This window comes from Epinephelus lanceolatus, chromosome 9 (assembly GCF_041903045.1).
Source record: "Epinephelus lanceolatus isolate andai-2023 chromosome 9, ASM4190304v1, whole genome shotgun sequence".
In the NCBI taxonomy this organism is placed as follows: Eukaryota; Metazoa; Chordata; class Actinopteri; order Perciformes; family Serranidae; genus Epinephelus; species Epinephelus lanceolatus.
The window spans coordinates 2,009,225-2,031,245 of record NC_135742.1 but is presented as its reverse complement, the minus strand read 5'-3'; the positions used below and the strand labels follow the sequence as shown (position 1 = coordinate 2,031,245).

The following is a 22,021-nucleotide window of genomic DNA, read 5'->3' as shown; positions in this document are numbered from 1 at the left end:
AGAACTGTAATGTAGAACATGGTTAAGGATACTTTTTTTAATTCAAAGTACTTACAAGTGAGCTTGTCCTTCGTCAGCTTCTCAAGCTCAATCTGTTGCCTCTTGATACGTTTCTCTTGTTGTATGATCTTTTTCATTTGTGCTCGTGCAAATGTTTCTGTTGTATAGCAGGATGGTTTCTGTTTAGATTGACTGACCACAGCATCCAACAGCTCTGGGATCTGCTGCTGGTCCTTGATGTTGAGAACAACATATCTTCCTCCACAGCTCTGACAGAGCTCCTGGATGTCTCTGTTCTTCTTTATAAAGTTAACAACAGCTGGAGCTGTAGAATCTGACTCCACGGTGAACAGGATCAAGGTGAAGTCATTGACTCGAGAGCTGAATGTGTTCCTGATGGTCTCTAACTCTCCCTTGTCTTCATCAGTGAGGGGACCCACAGGTAGGACCAGGATGAAGGCATGGACGCCCTCAGGATCACAGAGGGAGATACACCTGAATGATTCCTCCATCACTGCCTCCTGAGGTTTTCCATACAAGGCAGGCAGCTCCACCAGGGAAACCCAACGTCCACACACCTCTCCCTGATGTTTAACACACTCTGATGAGCTGGAGACTGAATGAAGCTCTGACTGACCTAAAATGGCCTTGGCTGCTGAAGTCTTCCCTGCTCCTCTCCTCCCACACAGGACCAGTTTTAAAGCTGCTCTGATGGGTTCAGACTTTGGTCTGATGGGCTCTTCAGTGAAGGTGAGGAAGGCTTCTTTGTTTTCATGCACAATGTTCTCAATCTTCTTCATCAGTGATCTATGATCCTCCTCCAACATGCTGTACTGTTTTCCTCCACATTCCTTAAGCAGCTGTTTCACATTGAGGCGTTCAATCACCTCATGTGTCATGATGACCATCGAGTGTTTGAAGGCATCTTGATCAAACAGACTCAGGATGAACTTCAGTGTTTGTCTGTTCTTCTCAGTGAACTCAGAAGGGTTCACTAACAGCAGCAGAACATTTGGTCCAGGATGACAAAGACTGAAGCATCTTCTCATCTCTTCTCTCATTTTCCCCCGAGACAGACTGAAGATATCTGGAGTTGTCACTACTGTTAATGGTTTACCGTTCCACTCTCCACAGGCAGCAGCACAATGCTTGTTTGAGGAGTGTTTTAGGACTTGAAATTCTTGACCCTCGAGCATTAAATGACCAAGTTCTGTCTTTTTGTCCAAACTCTTCCCCAACATCACAATTCTGAGTGTAGATGCTGTAATATAACATAAAGATGAAGAATAATGAACAAGATCACATTTAGCATGGATGTTGATTCAGACGTTCACAGACTCACTGAAATAAATACAATCTAAAGATATAATCACTGTATGTGGACCTCTGTCTCTCATCTCTGTATAATATTGGAATCCTTGAAAAACGGGTCTGAAATATTTGTTTCGAATGTCACAATTAAAGGGGTAATGTTTTGTTTAAGTGGAGTTTATTAGGTTGGCATAATTCATTTTTTACACAATAATGTGTGAGACAGTCTAATGCATTATTAAAAAGCTTATACTTCTAATTATTTTATGCTGTATAAATGATTAACTTACCTTGTGTGATTGTACTTTGAACTGATGGGGAATTGTGTGATGTGTTTGATTTTAACCCTGCAAGACAAAACCATCAGTTATAAATTAATCTCAAAGATCTTTATATGCAGAATGTTATGATCATCTCTAATGAATGTACTTACACCTGGTTACATAGTTTTTTGCCCTTGCCGTGTAAGATGTCCGCTCTGCAAAGATAAAATCATCCAGTTGAACTCAACTTGTTACAACTCAGTCAGTATTTATTTGCACTGATCACATTATCAAATCTGTTTCTGCACTCACCAGGAGTGCATCTATTAAGCATTACCATGGTATGAGTAAAAAGGCTCAAGGTGGAAATGCTCCTGAATGTAGTGCATGTGTGAATAGTTTAAACAGCCTGACAGTTTATTCTAGTAACTTATAACAAACTGTATGTGTGTTCAATATTTTTATTAATGGGTTTATTGTATATATAACTCTATAGGGTCAACATGCTCCGGGCTGGGTCGCCAGCTAACAATTCAAATTAAGGGCTAACTGTAGCATCACATGGCTAGCGTTACCTAACTGTTATTAGTGAGTTGAAAAACAGAGTTGAGCCTTTTTTGAATTAGTTTGTTGGAGTTTAAGGGCTCTGTGCTGGATGTGAGCTGCTGCTGTGTTAGCTCGTGCTAACACTCCACCAACGGTCCTTCGGCGCTATGTCTAATATGTGTAGAGTCTAGTGGTTGAGGATCAGACGCTTGCCACAGTCATGTTGTCCTTCTGAAATATGTCCACACCAGCAACTACATATTTTGCTCTCTAGTCAGCATGCTGAGCTTGTTATTCTTCTTCTCCATGCTTATTGGCAGCTTGCAAACATTAAAGGTGTCCTGCCGCCCACTGGTTCAGTTTGGCTTTGTTTTACCTGTGAAATTTATCAGCTTTAATTTTATTATTGGAATGATACATGATAGTAAAAAATGTCCAGTTATCGGCCAATAATTATTGGCCTGATATATATTGTGCATCCCTACTCTACAACTTTACTAATGTTACTACGGACATGATGTAGGACTGTCAGAAGCAAAAATTTTATATCTATCTGGCATTTGTGATCATTTACTTACTGGCAGAGTGTGCAACATTGCTGTCACTGTGCCACCCACACATACTGTATGACCAATTAGTTACCTGAAATGACCCAAAACCACAAATTCTATAATACCAGGCACTGGTATAATAATTTGGTAAGACAGCATGTATAAACTGATCATTTTGGGACATTTGATAGATGTGAAACAGTAATAATATATTTTTAAATGAATGTCATTTAGAAAATACAATTTAAATGAATATGTTTTGCTTATTTTCCTACTATTGAGCAGCACATCTCCACAGTTAACATGCCTGGTAGTAACACACCTGGGGCTGTATTCACAAACAGTCTGAGAATCCTCTCACAGAGCTCCCAACTTAGCCTAAAATATAAGTCTAGCTTAGGTGTGATTTAGGAAAGTTCTCAGAGCAACTCTGAGCAAGGAAGGGACAGAAACTTGTACCTTACTGAGGAGGTGTTGCTTGACCCTGTTGTTAGGTATGATGCAAAAAGAGATGTGATTGGTTGCCCTTTTGTGAGCTTGTACGGTGTGAGGACACCCAGTGGAAATGAACTGAACAGCTGACTGTGAGAGTGATGTCATTGTTAGTGTGATCACTCTGATGGAAGGTTGAGACTGACTCAACTCATCACTGCTGCACTGTTACATTTTTCCAGTTTCCAAATATCTTAGTTTTGTGTTCATTTTATTTCTGGTGTTACAGCGTTAAGGTCTGAGATGTTTTGGGAATAACTTTTATCTTTGCAAGGACCCAGTCTTAACTGTAAGGGGAAATTCTAAGAAAAATGTCACAATCCTAAAAATTGTCTTGGAATTTTGTCACGAGTAGCAACTCTGTGTACTTGTAAGCTTGGTGAATATGGCCCCTAATTGAAGCGGCTCTCATATCTCAGCCACCACTGAAGAGAGTTGACACATAAAGTCAGCGGTCAGAGGATTAGAAACATCATTCAATAAAATGGTTCGTCTTCCAATTGTATTTACGCCAGAGATCACTGTCCAGCCTCCTGAAGGAACATGCTAGGACAGGTTTTTTCTGGGACCCTTTTAAGTTTGTTAAAAGATTGTTCAGCCAGGAAAAGGGAGGGCAGCTTAAAGCAGAAAGGGTAGAGGTTGAAGAATATTTGAGAAACACATATTCAGATTTAGAGAAGAATAGGATAGTAGGTTTCCCACCCGATATCCCTCCATTAGGAGGGATAGAGCATGAGATGGATGTCAGGCCACCGAGGTGGAAGGAAGTTCAGGAGGTGGTCAGGCGTGCAAAGGCTTCTTCGACCCCAGGGCCTAATGGAGTCCCCTGCTGGGTTTATAAAAGTGCACCTGATATCCTTAAATTTTTGTGGAAACAGCTAAGAATAGTTTGGGAAAAGCAAATTATACCAAGAGCATGGCGTAGGGCAGGGGGTGTCCTCATTCCTAAGGAGAAGAAGTCTGTGGACCTTAGCCAGTTCCGGATGATTTCTCTCTTTAATGTGGAGGGGAATATTTTCTGTAGTGTTGTTGCGCAGAGATTAGCTAGCTACTTAGAAAGGAATAGCTTAATAGATACCATGGTGCAGAAGGCAGGAATACCAGGTTTTTCAGGGTGTTTAGAGCATACTAGCATGATCTGGCACCAGATTCAGGCAGCAAAGATTAACAAAAGGGACCTGCATGTAATATTTTTAGACCTGGCAAATGCGTTTGGTTCAGTACCGCATAGCCTCATTTGGAGTGCGTTTGACTAGTTAAGTGATAGGAAGTTTGTCATAGATGATGAGGACATCCCAACAATTAGGGAAAAGTCAGTAAAGAGCTTAGGTAGGTGGTACAATGTAGAGTTGAATGATGAGGAACAGGTGGTGAAATTTAGGAAAGATGTGGCAGAAGGATTGGATAGAATAGATAAATCAGAACTTCCAGGAAAGTTGAGTTGTGGTGTTTGCAATTTGGGCTATATCCTAGGTTAATGTGGCCGTTGTCAATTTATGAAATTCCAGTATCCGTTGTGGAGAGAATTGAAAGGTCGGTTAGCTCCTATATTAGGAAGTGGTTGGGCGCTCCTAGGTGTCTAAGTAGTGTTGCATTGTATGGAAAAGGGATACTTGAGCTGCCAGTATCTAGTTTAACAGAGGAATTTAAATGTACCAAGGTCAGGACAGAGCTCTTGTTATCTGAGAGTAAGGACATGGTAGTTAGGAGTGTGGTTCCAAATCCAACCAAGGGGAGGAAGTGGAACCCAAGATCGGCAGTTCAGGAAGCAGAAGCAGAGGCAGCTCTTAGACATGCAGAGATTGTAGGTAATATTCAGTTTGGCCAGGGAGGCCTGGGGCTTGGCTCAGGTAAACCGGTATGGAATACAGCAGGTCTCAAAGATAAAAGAAAGCTGGTTGTGGAACAGATACGCAGACAGGAAGAGATATTAAGGGGTGCAAAGGTAGTGGCCCAGGCTAAACAGGGACAGTGATTGAATTGGGAAAGTGTAGAGAAGAGGAAGCTTAGTTGGAGGGACCTGTGGAGTATGTAAGAGAATCGTATTAGATTCCTGGTAGGGGCTACATACGATGTGTTACCAACCCCCCAGAACCTAAAACTGTGAGTAAATGGGGACCCATCATGCCCATTGTGTTCACGTACCGCAACCTTAAAGCATATTTTGTCAGGCTGTAAAGTTAGCTTGTCACAAGGCCGATATACATGGTGACATAACCAGGTGTTGAAATGTTTAGCTGCAGGCATTGAAGGGAAACAAAGACAGGTGAATTCAGAAGGTGTTAAGGATAGGAGTTTAGTAACTCAGTTTGTCCGTGAGGGAGAGAAATACAGAAGGGATAAGTTAGTGAGGAGGCAAGGGTGTGGTCGCCTAGAAGGTGCTTGTGATTGGGAAATGCAAGTAGATTTAGGGGGAAAGCTTGTTGTTCCCCAGGAAATAGTTTGTACCAAGCAGAGACCTGACATAGTGTTGTGATCATTGAGTCAACGGATAGTTTATTTCATTGAGCTGACAGTTCCTTGTGAAGACTCAGTGGAAGAAGCCTATGAAAGAAAAAAGCTTAGATATGCAGAATTAGGAGCAGAAGCTGAGCAGTGAGGATGGAAGACTAGGATTTGTCCATTGGAAGTGGGGTGTAGGGGATTCATAGCAAGATCAGCTGTCTCGCTCCTGGGGGAACTCGGAGTGCAGGGACAGAGTTTGAGGAAGACAGTGAGGGAAATGTAAGATGAAGCAGTCAGAGCCAGCCAGTTTATCTATAAGAGAAGAAATAATGTCAGTTGGGGGCCAGCAGGGGGAACTACTAAGCAGGGTACATAACTCCTTGAGATCAGGTGGAGAGATCCACTTCCTCTCAGGAGGAAATCCAGGAAGAGGAAGGTTATTTAAGTGTGGGAGTGGCCTATTTGAATCCATTTTGTTTGAGACCATGCTGCAAGGTGAGTGTGTTTGCTGATCCTGTGAGTTTATTTATCTCCTTTAACTTTAGCTTATATTGGAGTTATGCTATGTAGCATGTGAAATAGAGTATGGTGAATGTGCTAGGAAAAGTAGTATCAGCATTGCTTCTACCTGGAGCTCGTATGTAAGGAGCCTGGGTTTGGTTGAAGGTGGCCGTGCTGTTTGGGCTGAGAAAGCCATGTGTAAGTAAGGTAAAGGAGGTTGTTGGGTTGGTGCGGGGAGGGGAGCAGTGAGACCTGGCATTAGGGGAGTGTCTCTGGGACGCCAGAGATCACTGTCTAGCCTCCTGGAGGTGTCGTGGGACCAACTAGACAAAACATCGGTGAAAGGAGGTTCCCATCCGATGACCCCAAATACATGTTAGTTATCACTGCTCACTGGTCTGTATAGTTAAGCCTTGCCATAATAGCTTATCATAGGGCTTAGGAGGTTATTCACTGAGTGCTGATCCTTTCTCTAGAGCACAAACTTCTTGTGTTTATTTGAATTCAATGTATTTGTCATCTTACATCCATGATCCGCTCCTGTTTTTTTCCACCCAGAATTGAACCCGAAAGTAAAATTCAGAGAAAATATTACCCGTGAGTCACCTTGTATGTGGGTCACCTGCAGTAATGGGAAAACGGCGTTATAAATAAACAGCGTTACTAACAGCGCTACTTTTTTCAGTAACGAGTAATCAAAAAAGTTACTGTCTCCCCTGTTATAATGCCATTACCGTTATCACAATAAAGTGCGCCGATACTCGGCTTTGCCTGAGTTCACTGAAGCAGCTTTCACCCAAACCAGCTCCTTCTCAGTAGTAGTAGAGTGTCAGACTGAAGCTCCCAGAACCTTCAGTCTGACATCGCCTCCATTGAAGGCGATTTACAAGGGGGAGGGAATTTGATTTTTCCCTAACCAATCATTAGAGATCAACGACTCACCCAGAATCTGACGTCATTAGTATCCATGCCTCGGGGGTGCCGAAAACAAGCGAGCATTGCCCGTTTAAAATGTCTCCGTTGTCATGCACGCCCAGCTGCATCGCCGTTATATCCAGTTTAGCAGCTTCCTTAATTTGGTCCTCCATTAACGCGAGTAGTGGCGAAATACCTCGATAGCATCGTTAGTTTGGTCTGTAGGATCTGTAGCAGACGCCGTTGTTGCTATCCTCACCAGTTACCCACCAGTGCACAGCTTGACATCAGCGTGGCGCTGATTGGCTAATCGCTAGACCCGCCCCCACCCCCGGCGTTTATTGGTCCTTCCATAGTTTGGACAGGATAAATTGCAAATTCATTGCAGTATGCCAGACCAGAGATGCAAGCCTACTCAGTTGAGTGGGAGGGGTCTATGGTCTGGAACCAGGCTACCTTCTCAGCGGACCTCTAAAGTTTTTTTTTTCTTTGCTGAGGGCAGGTAAGGAGGAAGCATAAGTCATGATGATTGGCTTAGGGAGAGTAAAATGTCATCATAAACCAGTCAGAGGCAGAGTAGGGCAGGTATTCCCAAGCACACAAGCAGGGTTGCTGTGTGGGCTTGTTTTTTTGTAAAGTCACTTACAAATATTGGTAGTCGCGGGTTGCTTATTTGGGCTTGTTTCTAAAGTTGACTTGCTTAATTGGGCTTGTTCCTAAAGTGGAGCTGCTTATTTGGGTTTGTTCTCTAAACGCCACCTTTCTCTTTATATATCTATCTAATAAGTTATTTAATGGCATGATAGTATGTCGGACTGCAGGATGTTTCCACAGCTCCGCTCTCTCCGCCCCTCTCCTTCTCCGCACACACAACTGACGGTCAGTCGATGAGACTTTTCACATTTAAATTGCGCGAATAATGGAGGTTCTTTAACTAGTGTAGATAATTGCACACTGTTTTATAATAATGATTTATTCTATTAAGTGTCAGTTTCATTCATTTAACATATTCAATGTTGAGTTTCATTACATACAGTTCCATTAAGGGGGCTGTCCAAGCAATTTGACATATTTGTGTATTTTATAAAAAAGTAATGCTATAGTTACTTTTCCAGGTAATTAGTTACTTTTATAGTGCAGTAACTCAGTTACTAACTCAGTTACTTTTTGGGGAATGTAAATCGTAACTATAACTAATTACTTTTTTGAAGTAATGTTCCCAACAGTGGTTACCTGCCAGGTACTTGAACAGATGCAGAACTCATGTTTCTATGTAATCTATGATTTGTTATCACAATAACTTGTGTCAACAAAGTTTTCACATCTTTATTATTCATTGTTCTTGCACTTACCAGACTGAGTTTCCTTTTGTTTTAGGCTTTGTTTAGCAGTTGCATCCTCAAACACATCACGGTTCTCCTTTGCAGTTTGACCCAAACGTGATAACAACTCTGGATGTTCAAGGTTCTTCAGCTTCAGGTATCTGTATTTAAATTTTCTGATCAAGTCTTTTAATGGTGGATATTGCGTAAAGTTTGTACTGTCATGATATTTGGATGTTGATATCAGTATCAATGAATGATCAAATGATTGATCACTGAAGAGTTCCAGGACTCTGCAGAGTCTCAGTTTGTGTTCCTCAGTGAAGTCTTCAGGCTGTAGAACCAGCAGGAACACATGAGGTCCAGCATCAGAGAGTCTCACACACTTTTCTACATGTTCTGACAGTTTGTCTTCAGAGATGTTGAGATGCAGCAGATCTGGAGTGTTGATCAGAACTATTTCTTTATCCTTTATCTGTCCACTGACTCTCAGACAGCAGTCTGGTTCTTCCTCAGTGTTGAACTTAGTCTCTCCCAGTATGAAGTTCCCCACTGAACTCCTCTGAGACCAGCTGTTCCCCAGCAGAACAACCCTCAGCTCAGACACTGGAAAGAAAACATGATTATGAAAAGTAGGCCTGGTATCTATCCAGTGCAGAGGCAATACCAGGTGAGGACCTTCAGCTTGTTTCTTCAGCCTGGTTTTAATTCACCCACAATATCAGAGCCATACCCATAATTCGTATCAGTTAGGTCACTGGTATTCTCAAAGGGATTCTAAAATACTTTTAAAATCAAAGACAAGATGGAAAGTGTTACTTAAGTTACCTATCTTTACACTGATCATCACATGCCATTAAGATAAAGGTTAGAATGTAAAAATGTAAAATTTTCATCAAAATGTATTTTAGTTTTAATAGACAGCAAAACATATTTTTGTTTAGTTGTTTTATCAGCTGCTCCAACAACAAACTGAGCCTGGATGAAGCTTAAGTTCAAATTGGACCAAAATCACAAGGCAGATTTGGAGGACTTGCAGCTCCCATTCTCATCTCCTGAATTTTGAATTGAGTTCAGTTAAATTTGAGCTTTGTGGGACTCTCTGGTACCCAGATCTTATGAAACACCGGAGATTCAGAAAATACAGAGCAATACTGACTTGATCCAGTTTGACTTACTGAAAGGTGGCAGGAATTCAATACTGCTTCTGTGCTTCACAGGCCACGCATCATGTGACACTGTAAAGATACAGAAATGTATACATTCATTCATTTATTCATTCAGTCATCCATTCATTCACATGTATTTTACAAAAGGCCAGTAATATCTATGGCTTTCCTGTGTGCAGAGGACCGTAAAGGTGCCATATGCATATGATGACAGTCCCGTCTCCAGATTATAGTTTTATATTTTCCAAAATTGCTAATAGGGCCAGTTATGAACCAAATATACATGTTGATCATTGTATTTATTACTGATTTAATGTTCTATGAATCAAATAAAATCAAACATGTTGACTCTGACTTTTTACAGTTTGGAATGTTGCTAGTATGATTAATTTATTCATGTTTCAGTTCAGCGCTCAGTCCTCCACCAATAACCAAACTGTAGCTTCATTTATACTTCACATCGTGTATGGATAAAACTACAACTCATCAGTTTGGAATGTGACAATCTGTGCTCTATGCACCAGTCTCCCTCTCTCATCCAAGAGCCTGTGATGTTAAGCTTTTTTCTGGGGTGCTTAACTTGTTTGTAATTTTGCTGGTGTCCTTTTTTTGTTAAGCTGTTTGGAGTAAGCAGACAGCTTAGCAGGGAGAAGTCTCCAGCTGCTGCTTCAAAACACCTTATTATGCAACTCAGGATGGTTCAAGGTTTGATTATAACCAACAGTCAAATATATAATTCATATTTAATTTGCCTTGAAAACTATAATGCAGGAAAAGGAAGCTTGTGGTATTTTGAAAATGTTGTCATGATGTAGTTTGTCCAGCAGTGTGTGATCTGATTCCATTCTTTACAATGCTCTCAGCACTGAACAGAGTGTGCAGAGTGTGTCACAGCTGATCGAGGTGGTGCAAAGTCAGGTGGCATCTTCACAGTAATTTGCTAACTAGTTTGTGAAATAAATACTGGAAGTTAATTAACAGTGATTTCCCTTTTCGATATTAGTAATATAACACCGTGACAGTGATGTTAGATACCTACACCTCCCGAGTGTGGAGAGTCACTGCTAAAATACCGTCACCCCCTGAACGATATCTGATGGTAAAAGTAGTCCCAGTACACATTGAACTTAAAGGATAACTTCAGTATTTTTCAACCTGGGCCCTATTTCCCCATGTGTATCTGTGCGTATGATTCATAGGTACAACTTGTTCTAAAATTGGTTCAGTACTGAGGGAGGCGGATGCAGCCGGGAGCCACGAAATGAGCTAAAACGGTAACAGAGGCAAATGCGTCCCGTATAAGTTTGTGCATTAAAAGTGTTTTTTTTCGCCACTGACCGGTTCAGATCACCAGTGCTATCTCTGTAAATAGCATACTAAGCGTTTCCCTTACCCTTCACTTGCTCTGGGCTGTGTGTGACGTCATCTCGCGAGAGCTTTGCTCCACTGTGTCTGTAGCTCTCTCTACTCGTGGGACAGCCGTTTTCTTGAGGAAGAGGTGTTTGGGGATTGGATGTCTTCTCTTCTTCAGCTGTCAGTAGTCATCTTGGGAGAAGTGAGCACTGCAGACCCGATGGTCTGCAAGGCGCAGTGTCTGGACAGGAGTGTTAGCATCCATTTGTAGCACAACTAGCCACAACTTCAGCATCTCGCCGTCCGACAAAGACAGCCTATGAAAGCTGTACGGGGTGTTGCGCGACATCCTGTTTTTGCAATTCGGAGAAGCACAAACACGAACCATTGTTTTCAATCGATGTAGTAAAACTCTCAACTGTACTCCGGGACAACCGGCACCACTCGGAGCGGCGCTCTGCATGGCTCCTGTTTTCTTCCGGCAACAAGCAAAGCTCTCTCGAGATGACGCAAGTGAAGGGTAAGGGAAACGCTTAGTATGCTATTTACAGAGATAGCACTGGCGATCTGAACTGGTCAGTTGCGAAAAAAAGCACATTTAATGCGCAAACTTATACGGGGCGCATTTGCCTCTGTTACCGTTTTAGCTTGTTTCGCAGCTCCCGGCTGCATCCGCCTCCCTCAGTACTGAACCAATTTTAGAACGAGTTGTACCTATGAATCATACGCACACATACACATGGGGAAATAGGGCCCAGGTTGAAAAATACCGAAGTTATCCTTTAACGATATAAAGTTCCAGCAGTTTGAGAGGCTCAAGAATGATTTTATATGTCTTACTGACACTCTTGTTGGTGTTTTTCCTCTCGATTTCAGTGACCACTTTTCAACAGCATGCGTCTATGGTGCAAAATTTCAAAGATTCAAACCATGTGTCACTATCAAAAGGAATTTTAAACACTTAGGTTTACCCAAGTTTACCCTATTGGGTTTACCATGGTTACTCCTGATCCAGGGAGGCCTTAGATTATTATATAAAATCATATAATTCCATTGCAGATAAGCATGCACCTTTTAAGAAATTCAAATATAGGAGCAGTCCTTGGTTTTCTTCGGAAATTGCTCATATGTTTTATGTCTCTATACGTAAATAAAGAAAGTCCAGCAAAGTTTGGAAAATGATTAATCATAATTCTACTTCATCCTTACTTGTTCAAAAATGTTCAAGGTTCTCACAGTATCTCAGTTGGGAATAGTGTATGTGATGCAGTCAATGAACATTTTATTTAATGAGATTTTAAAATGCTTGATTTTCTCTATTGTCTCTGATCAACATGCACTTTGCTGGGTAAACAAGTGTGGCACTAAGGACTTTACAAATCTTGAAGAGTTCAATGCTCTTTGTTTTACTGACCCTTCAAATTCCACGCACTAGTCAAATAAGTGGAATTCTTATCAACCACTTTCCAAACTATCATGTTCAACTTAAATATTAGAGAAGCTGGTGAATGTTCAGGTGAGAACATTTTCATCACAGCAGTCCATTTAAAAATCTGACCAATCAGGTTTTAGACCAGGGCATAGTATTGTGACAGCTGCATAGAAAGTCTTGATTGATGTTGCTAGTGATGTTGTGTGTGCCTTTGATAATAAGCAGGATTCTGTCCCAGGTTTTATTTATTTATTATAGGATATCTGCAGATATCTGTACGAGAACTCATCTGAGACTTCTTCCTACATCCTGAGAGTAAGCCTTTAACACCGATACAAAGACATGTCAGTCGTTGACAAGTTCATTAAGTGATCCCATCACGGTCCAACTTTTTAGAAGTGTGGTCTTTTGTATTTTAATGGTCTTTTTCTTTGTGAGTGGCTTCTGTTTAGTTATTAGCTGAAAAACCTGTTAAGTATCTTTTAACTGCTCAAATGACATGAGAGTCCCCCAATATAACAATTTTCTAAATGAGTTATTCATGTTTCATGCCACAGCTTGTATATTCTGTTATTGAAAATCACTGGAAAAAGCTTGTTTTAGGTTACAAGTCTGTATGTTGACCAAAAACATTTAAGAATCTCACACCAGTTTGTCACTTAATGTATTGTAAGAGGATTCTTTGTCTTAACAAAGATGTTCTTAGAAATCTAATCGTATATAACATTTCATGCAGTGGTTTTATCCAGTTCAAATAATTCTATTTCGGTCAATTTGGGGCTAGAGTTAGGCTCAAACAGAAGAAACAAATTGAATTTGTGATACCCAGTGATGCATTTTGAAGGTGTAGAGACAAAGGCCATCAAGGTTGTAATCCCAAATTAGTTTGTCTAATCCTACTCCTGGGGTCTTATGGCTCTAAATGAATTATCTTGTCATCTTATCGAGGTGTTTAAAAAAGTACCCTGGTCAGGGTAGGCAAAGATTGAAATAAATACAATAGTAGTTTTTTGAGGAAATAAAGTGTTCCAACTTGAATGCTGATTTCACCATCCTGCAGGATTGGCTTTTAGATAATAAACTATGGTTAAAAAAAAAAAAGTCCTATCTTGTGATCTTTGGTACTACACAGAAACTGAAATCCAAATCTGGCACATGTAATAACCTGTAAGGACAACAGTTCTTTGCATAAAGTTGATAGTATTAAATATGTTGGTGTTCGGCTTGATCCTGAACTCTCATTCAAAATACATATTGATCATATCATACACAAAGTCAACTTTGGAATCAGTGTTTTACATCGGTTTCGAAATTGTTTTTCTCGCAGTGTTCGTAAGAAACTTGCCTCACAATGTATACTTCCCATTATGGATTATTGTGATGTTGTCTATCAAAATGGACTAAAATCTGATCCTGTTCCACTTAACACCGCATATAATAGACTGCAGAATTATACTTGGATGTCCTTTTCTCACTCATCACTGTACAATGTATGATGCGCTTAAATGGCCATCTCTAAATGTCAGAAGACATTTTCACTGGCTTCAACTCATATTGAAATGCATTTATTGCAATTATCCATCTTATTTACAACAATATTTTGTACCTTTCACTTCTAATCAGCAAGTTAGACATGCTGCTCGACTCTTATTTCTCTGTCCCTCGTGTTAAAATGTCAGCCAGCAAAAGAGCATTCATGTTTAAAACCCAAGCAGATTGGAATAATTTACCTGCCAAAATAAGATCCATTTGATCATTAAATTTGTTTAAGCATGCCTTGTCTTCCTTCTTTTAGATGGTATGCTCCTGTTATCATTGATGCTGTCACTGTTCTATACTACTGTGTATGCTGATGTTTATACTTCATATAATCTGGGCCCAGTATTTCAAAGTGATCTGATAGGATTATCCTGGCTGGATTGGATTAAATCCTGATCTGATCTGAGGATCAGGATTCAGATCTGGTAATCCAGTCCTCCCTTTAATCCAGATAAAGGCTGCATTTGGGTATTTCAAAAGACAGAGATCTGAATCAATTTGATACCAAATTTCAGGATTATTTGGATCCCACCTCAGAGGTGGATTTGACAAAGCCTCAGCTCCACTTCTCCTAGATATTGGTACTCAAGATGTTCATTACACTTAATCTAAATTAGTGTTTTAGAGGTTTTACACAGAATAAAAATTCTTTTTTAGTTTTTCAGGTATTATTATTTTTGTACGCACCATTCTCTCTCCGTATAATTTGCTACAATTATAAGATACAAAAAACTTGAATACCCATTTTCATGTTAGTTTTCAGACAGTAAAAAGTGGAGAGGGTCCTATACCGACTTCTTCTATGTAAAATACGACCCTTTTGATTTTGAAATTGTGCAGTGTGAACTTTGCTTTGACAAACCCTGCTGTGAATGAATGTGGGCAAACCTGCCGGACCTGACTACATCCCTGGCAGTGTACGAAGAACATGTGCCAACCAGCAAGTTGATGTAATTGCTGAAATATCTAGCGTAACTGTCACAGGAGTGTTTCACCTGCTTCAAGACAGACCCATCGTCTCTAAAAAGTCTGCAGTGTCTACTCTGAGACTTCCGCCCTTTGGCTTTCAACCCCATTCTGCTGAAGAGAAACCGCTTCTTCAGCACATCACAAACAACGTCCCAGCCAGACTGAACCCACCATCACCAGTTTGCAAACAGAAACAACAGATCCACAAATGCCTTTTCACTGCCCTCCTCTCAGCCTTCACACACTTTGAAAATAACAACTACATCAGAAAGTTGTTTGTTGATTTCAGCTGAGCATTCAACAAAACCTCCACCGTGGAACTGACTGGCGAGCTGATGCACACTGGGTTTGAGTACCACGCTGTACATATGGATATTGGACTTCCTCACAAACAGACCCCAGAAAGTCCAAATAGGCAGGCCTGCATTCTCCTCTGCTGAACCAATACATTCTGTCCGTGGACTTTAACGTCTACATATTATGTGCTAGGTATCCTCCTGCGTCTGCTGTTGATCTTGGATGCCGCAACTAACGTGAAGACATCAACAAAAGCACGTGGTTAGGTTTAGAAAAAATCATCATGGTTTGACTCTACGTACCTGTGGGAGGCAAACACTGATCTACTGGGTGAACGTCCAGAGTTTGTTGGACCCATCTACCCCCTCCATCTCTACAGGAACTTTCCAGCTCCCTACATTATGACGGCAGCGTTTAAAACTGACACAGTCCAGCTGTGTATTATATTGCAGCAACTAGTGCCATCCAGCCGCATTATGAACTGATGCCGCCTGTCCATGTATCATACTGCCACAACAGGTGCCGTCCAGCCGACTGCACGAAAGGCTCCTTCCAGCTGTGTTACAAACTGACGCCTCCAAGCGGTGTATCATCTTGCTGCAAAAGGGTTTTTTGGTTTAGCATTGGGTGTCTGACATCAAAACCGCTGACAAAGGGGCGATATCTGACGACTTCTGAATGCTAACGGGCAGGCTGAACACTGGGATCCCCCAGGGCTGTGTGCTCAGACCCCCACGCTGTACACCCACGACTGCAACCCCCAACATGGAGAGAACTCTGTTCACCACCATCGTCAGCTGGATTACAAACAACAGTGAGACTTCATATTCGCATCTTGTGCTCAGAAAACAACCTACTGATCAACCTCAGCAAAACCATGAGCTGATTGTTGTTTCTGGGGAAAAGGACATGCAAGCAACACATTCTCATCCCAACTCACCAAATATCACCGCTTTTTCAGTGGACCTACACGTCAAACTAGGGCACTCTAGGCATCTTCCAGCATCAGTTTTGGACCTTCAGGGACGGCGTGTCAATTTACGGTTGTTACATGAATTGTGTCTTTTCAAAATACACTTTGTTATTACAGGAAGTGTACAGTTTCTGCTTGTTAAATGCATACAGTATTTTTCAAAATAAACCTACGCATTATTTCCCTCTTTAGGTTTAGGCAACAAAAGATGTGGTTAGGTTTAGAAAAAAAAGCATAATGGTTTGGCTCGAAAAGGTATGATTGTAAGAAACCTAATGTCAACTCAACAATTCGATTGACTTCTGGTTTCACATGGTGAAGAACAATGTGCTCTTGGGTGAAAGTCCCGAGTTTGTTTGACCCATCAACCTCCACTCCCACCCGCCCTATGCTGACTCTCTTGCTCTTAATACTACGGCAGTTACCCAGAGCGTCAAAAAATACTGCCATCCGGTGCGTATCAAGATCAGCTGCGAAGAGTGGCACTGTGCATCAGTGTCTGACGCTGAGGTCCACTAACAAAGTGGCTTTATTTAACGAGTTAGGAGTGAGAACTGGGTGAAGACACACAGCCATGTCTACATCAATGGAGCTTATCAGTGGAGCTTCAGTGGCGCAGTCTAACAGTTTTAGTTTCCTGAGAATCATCAGCGTCACAGAGAACCTGCCATGGTCATCACACATCTCCACCCTGAAAACAATATTCACCTGCTAAGTTTTTCTCAGCTTTGCAAGAGACATCATCCTGACTGGGAACATTTCAAACTGGCATCAGATGTGAACAGTCCAGGACAGGAGGGCTCTGCAGCGGGGGATTAAAACCTGCCCAGAACATTAGATATGTCCATCTACCGAGCATCGGTAATATCGGCGAGGTGCCTGCACAGAGGCCAAAGGATCCTAAAAGACAAAAACCCCCCAGGGCTTGACGCTAACTTTTTTCCCAAGGAGCACATGTGCTCCTAAGTTGAAAAAGTAAGGAGCGCACAAAGAACTTTAGGGGCACAATGTCAATTGATCAAATAATGTGTTTTCCATAATAAACGTGATGCAAATAGACATTTACAAGCAAAATTATTTAATTAATTTGTATACAAACTGTACAGAAAGGTAAAATCATCAAGTTTTGAAAAAGTATTGCAATTGAATTTTGTCTTTAATGTTATTATCTTATATATATTATCTTTGCAATATGATTATCTTATATAATGTTATTACTATCCTAAAACATTCTCCAGGTCCTCTGAAACTCTGCAGGGCATTGCGTGGCGCCCTCTTGTTGCTCAGCTTGGCGGCAGAGCGGTGCGCTCTTGCGCCGCGTTAGCACATACACAAGGAATGGGTTCGTCGGCAGAGGTCTGCGCTTTGCGCGCACTGTGTGAAAAGGGCTTTATTTCCACCCAGCCGACAGCCTGGCCGTGGAGAATCGTCCCTAACTGCGGGGAAAACGGAGCAGGCTTCCCCGTAGGTCCGCCGCTTCCTCCACACTTTGACTTATTTCCACGCTTTCCGGTATCGTCAGGGGCAAATGCGGCAGGACAAGGACAAGGACTTAAGGCAGCGAAAGTTCGACTAGGACGGGTGGAAGTGGTGGTGGATGGGTCCAACAAACACCGACTTTCACCTGAGAGAGCGGTGTTCATGTCCTGTAAGATTCTAAAGCCAAACCCTGTTGTTTTTCCTAAACCCAACCACGTTTTTGTTGTTGAAGGAACAAACGTCACTGAGACTGTATGCAAACTGTACATTTCCTGTGAAAACAGAAGTGTATTTTGAAAACAGACAATGCATGTAACAGGCTGAAGTCGACACAGCGTCCCAGAACGTCAACAACCAACACACCCAGGGTACCTTGGACGTCATATGTGGACGTGGAAAGTCCATGACCAAACGTCAAGAAGTGACCGGGTGAGAATGTGTTGGCTAAGGCTCTGATCGCTGTAGGTTCTGTCAGTCACTCACAGTTTATAGTGCTTCTCCTATTTAATGTTGAATTAGATTGAAATGAGACGAAACAATCAGCTGAGTGAGTTTCATCGAGGACTTACAAACCTGATTTTAAAAAGTGAGACAAAGTGCTGGTCCATATTTATCTCGTGGGAACTGAGAGAAAACTACTAACGTCTGACTGGACTCACCTGATGCTGCAGTCGCCATGACGTCACTCTGCTGGAAACATCAGACACTAATTCAGCTGGAGACCAACTGCTGCGTTAACGACCTACAGAAAGAATAATTACAATTTAAATGATCTGACTTACAGAGCAAAATGTTTTTACAGAGCAGAGTGGAGTGTCTCGTTCACCTTTACAACCACAGTGGGGACTGAGAGGAACAACCTGCCCTCTGGTTACAGGGATCGTGTGTGTGTGTGTGTGTGTGTGTGTGTGTGTGTGTGTGTGTGAGAAATTCCCTTAAAATGATGATTCATGTTTTTACTTAAATGCATTTTATAATGTCGCCTACATAAAGTGTAACAACATTTGGCTGTTTGTAGTTTGTCGTGAGGTCTCACAAAAGAGATGTCACTGATTCTGAATAAATAAAGATGATTTAATGTGACGGAGCTTCTTCAGTTACATTACCTTAAAATGTGATCAACTAAACACCAATAATCAAACTCTCCTTTATCTGTACAGCACCTCTCAAACAGGTTGGTGCAGTTCAAAGTGTCACAGATGACTGACGAGCTGATGTTGAGACAACAAGTGTAGACCATAAAACAATAAGACAAAAAACAGTTTTGGGACCAGTGCACGCGGGACAATGAAAATGATTCAAATGTAGAACAATAGATTTAACAGTTATAATAACAGTTTAAAACTAAGTGACAAAAACAGATTAAAAAGGCAAAACAAGATTAAAAATGATGACAATACAATAAATAAAGTCTAAAATCAAACTAATGTCACTTTGGTGATTATGGTTACAGCCTCTTCTTGGTTTTTAGTTTAAATCTAAAATAGCAACTTTAAATGTGATATTATAGAAACATAACCTCTATCAGAGTTGCTGTCTCAGATTTCTCTCATTAAACTCTTAAACATATCTGGTCTCCAGAACATAAACTAAATATTAACATTTATTAAAGAATCATGTTTTGTTTTATATCTGCACTGCTTCAGTCACATTAATGTCTAAAGATAATAAACTTAACTTCAGAATAATGTAAATGCTTTAATTGTAACTTTAAAGTTGATGTGATTCAACAACCAAAACAGAATAACATTTGTCAGAGTTTCCTTCAGACAGACAGATTTCTCTGATAAAACTCTGACTGAAAAATATGTGAAAATAAAATATGAAAAACATCAGTTTTCTAGCATCTTTTTTTAAACTGTAATAAGTTATAATCTTTACCTGTAGATGAAAACCACCGCTGTTCTGTCAGTCGTCACCAGTCTGACGATAGAAAGTGAAAGTTAAGACATAAAAACGCCCTCAGGATAATTTGATCCAGCAACATTTCACTGATCTGAAGTCAGACAAAACTACACCTTTATTTTTTAATGGGATTGTTGGTGGTAAAAGAGTCCTGTGACTGTTACTGCTGTTAATGTCATACTTTATTAATCACTGTTATATTTCCCCATCATGCTATGAACTACTTTATCCTGTTGGTAATGTAACGCAGGCTGTAACGTTACTTTTCCCACTGCGCTTTGTTTCCATCAGGTTTGATTTTTGTGGCAGCGGCGCCATCTTGTGGAGCCCCTGCAAACTGGAGTTGTTGAACCCACATGTGGTTTCCAGTGTGCTGCTGTAAAGCTGTTTGTGTTTCAGCTGTCTGTTACAAACTCCGTTAAACTACGACAATATACGTTCATTTTTGTGTCTGTGAAGCTTTGGACTAACTTGTTTTCTGTTCAAGGGACTTCCGGGTATTGTTGTGAATGATTGTGTCACCATATCAGTGGTCATTTGTTGTACAGTGATTTGTTGAGCACAATATCAGTGACTTAAAGTAACGTTAAGTAGCTTGATGAGAAATCAGTGGTGTAACGTTAGCTTGCTGAGCAGCAGTTAGCTTCAATATGTTTTGGAGCTTGGTGTCAAACGGAGGTGGCTGTGAGAGACCATATTCAGTTGTAACCAGGTATATAGTGTCATTTATTTCACCTGCTAACATTCGGAGCCAGTCTGTTGTCCCGCTGTAACGGATTTTACGGATGTTACTGACTCTGAGAGACCTGACATGATGCTGTTGTTAGCAGATCCCGGTTTGTGTGTCCGGTGAAGGAGGAGAAATAAACGGATGGAGCTGCAGATGGAGGCGGAGTGGGACTCACCTTCAGTCCGGAGGGGGGCTCACCGATGACGGAAGGAGGAGGTGAGGTGGTGTTGACAGGATCCAGAGACAAAGTAGACACCTGCCTCTGAGTCCCACCCTTTTTAATATCAACTTTACATCACTTTATTGACATGTTTTTGTCTTTTAAATATTCTATAAATGTTTGTGACAATTCTACACATTAATACAGATTTAATGAAAGCAGAGAAATGACTGGCCAACTACAAACAACTAAACTAAACCCTGTAGTTGATGCTCCAACCTGACAGAAACATTTTGATGCTTTAAAGTGACGATGAAGTAGCGCTGCCTCTGTGTTCTTTAGACTGTAATATGTGTTTATCATCATAACTGATTCCACAGTATTTTATCTTGGTTTATTATAGAGCATGTTCACTATGTTCAGTTCAAATAACATTTAACATTTAGTGTGTTAGTTTGTGTATGTGGAGTCCAGTAGAGGTAAGATCTGTGCATCCTCTTTCCTTAATTATCCATTTAATAAACTGTGATATATTATCTTTAACTGTCTTGTCTTAAACTGGAGTGATGAGAAATCACAACGCTGCTAAACAACAGATCCTAATGACATCAGAGGCTCTCCCAGAGATCTGAGGCCTCTCTGAATTTCTGCTTTGGTGGACTTGTGAAACGTCACGGCTGAAGTACTGTCCTAAATTTAATGTTTGCATTTATCCAAGTATGGTTCAAATACCCGCCCGTCTTGTTCGTCCATTTCATCAAGGATGCTTTTGGAGGTGACCTGTGTGAACTCGCGGTACACAAGTATCCCAGCATGCATTTCACTTTAACCAGCAGCAGTGATGGAGGACATGAACCAAACTCACATGTAAGTTATCATATTTGTGCTACAACTGTTGTCACCAGTTATTTTTGAGTTTCGTGTTTTTAGCAAGAAATTAACCTTTTATGTTTTTTAAATATGTTGTTGATTTAATAAAATAAGGCCTAGCCTATGACTTGAATATTTGCCTCTATGTTTTTGGCGATGTAAGAAAATGCTGGCCTTTCTAGGTCATCTCAGATAGAAAGGATTTACCTCGGCACACCGTCTGTAACATTGGTACTGATGTCTCTGTCATGATGTACTTGAAATCTTTTATAATTTTTTTAATCAAGAGTTAACCATAATGCTGCTTTTGTGTACTTGCCATTGCTCTGCTGCAGATTTCAAATTTTACTGTGTTGATGTTTGATGTGTCTTTTACCCCTTTTAAATTGAATTGTCTTCAGCCTGTAGCTCTAACTGCCTCTCTGTGGACCGCACTTACGTGTGCGCACTTGCGTGCGAGACCAGCGAAAGCACGTGAACACACATGAGCGCAGTGCCCAGAGAGGCAGTCAGAGCTACAGGCTACAATGAGGCTAAAAACAGAGTTCAAGTGACGTTCTTCCAAACAACTTTTTATGTCGGGGCTTCAGGACACTTGGATCACTACGGACGAGCAGTATGGAGATATTTTGTGGTTTCAATTATGTGTTTTTGGACGTTTGAATCTGGGGCGCCGTCAGCCTCCATTAGGTGGAGTTGTGTTGCTACCTCCTCTCCCCTTGGATCTCTGCAAGTGATGTGAGGACTCTAAAACTTCACCTGAGCCTCCCTCGGCATATGGGTGAGTAGATAATGGCTG

The 22,021-nt window shown here is 41.1% G+C and overlaps 1 protein-coding gene and 1 long non-coding RNA gene across 4 annotated transcripts in view; one reads left to right on the top strand and one right to left on the bottom strand.

The window, feature by feature from the left end:
• The window catches only part of LOC117252562 (uncharacterized), a 74,973-nt gene that overhangs the window by 35,704 nt on the left and 17,248 nt on the right, over positions 1–22,021 (bottom strand). The window contains exons 1-7 of one of the 3 annotated variants that reach the window (XM_078171030.1): positions 19,439–20,102; positions 18,217–18,299; positions 9,525–9,584; positions 8,377–8,952; positions 1,745–1,789; positions 1,602–1,658; positions 56–1,261 (exon numbers count right to left, since the gene is read on the bottom strand). In XM_078171030.1, the coding sequence (XP_078027156.1) occupies positions 56–1,261; positions 1,602–1,658; positions 1,745–1,789; positions 8,377–8,952; positions 9,525–9,584; positions 18,217–18,235 (1,963 nt within the window). In that variant the 5' untranslated portion in view covers positions 18,236–18,299; positions 19,439–20,102. Of the gene's footprint in view, positions 1–55; positions 1,262–1,601; positions 1,659–1,744; positions 1,790–8,376; positions 8,953–9,524; positions 9,585–10,908; positions 11,359–18,216; positions 18,300–19,438; positions 20,103–22,021 lie in introns of those variants that run through there. The other 2 variants (XM_078171031.1, XM_078171032.1) reach the window with 2 other exon arrangements.
• On the top strand, positions 11,003–21,949 carry LOC117252694 (uncharacterized). Its single transcript, XR_013492070.1, has 4 exons — positions 11,003–11,388; positions 20,293–20,408; positions 21,115–21,219; positions 21,813–21,949. It is a non-coding gene; the product is annotated as an uncharacterized LOC117252694 (long non-coding RNA).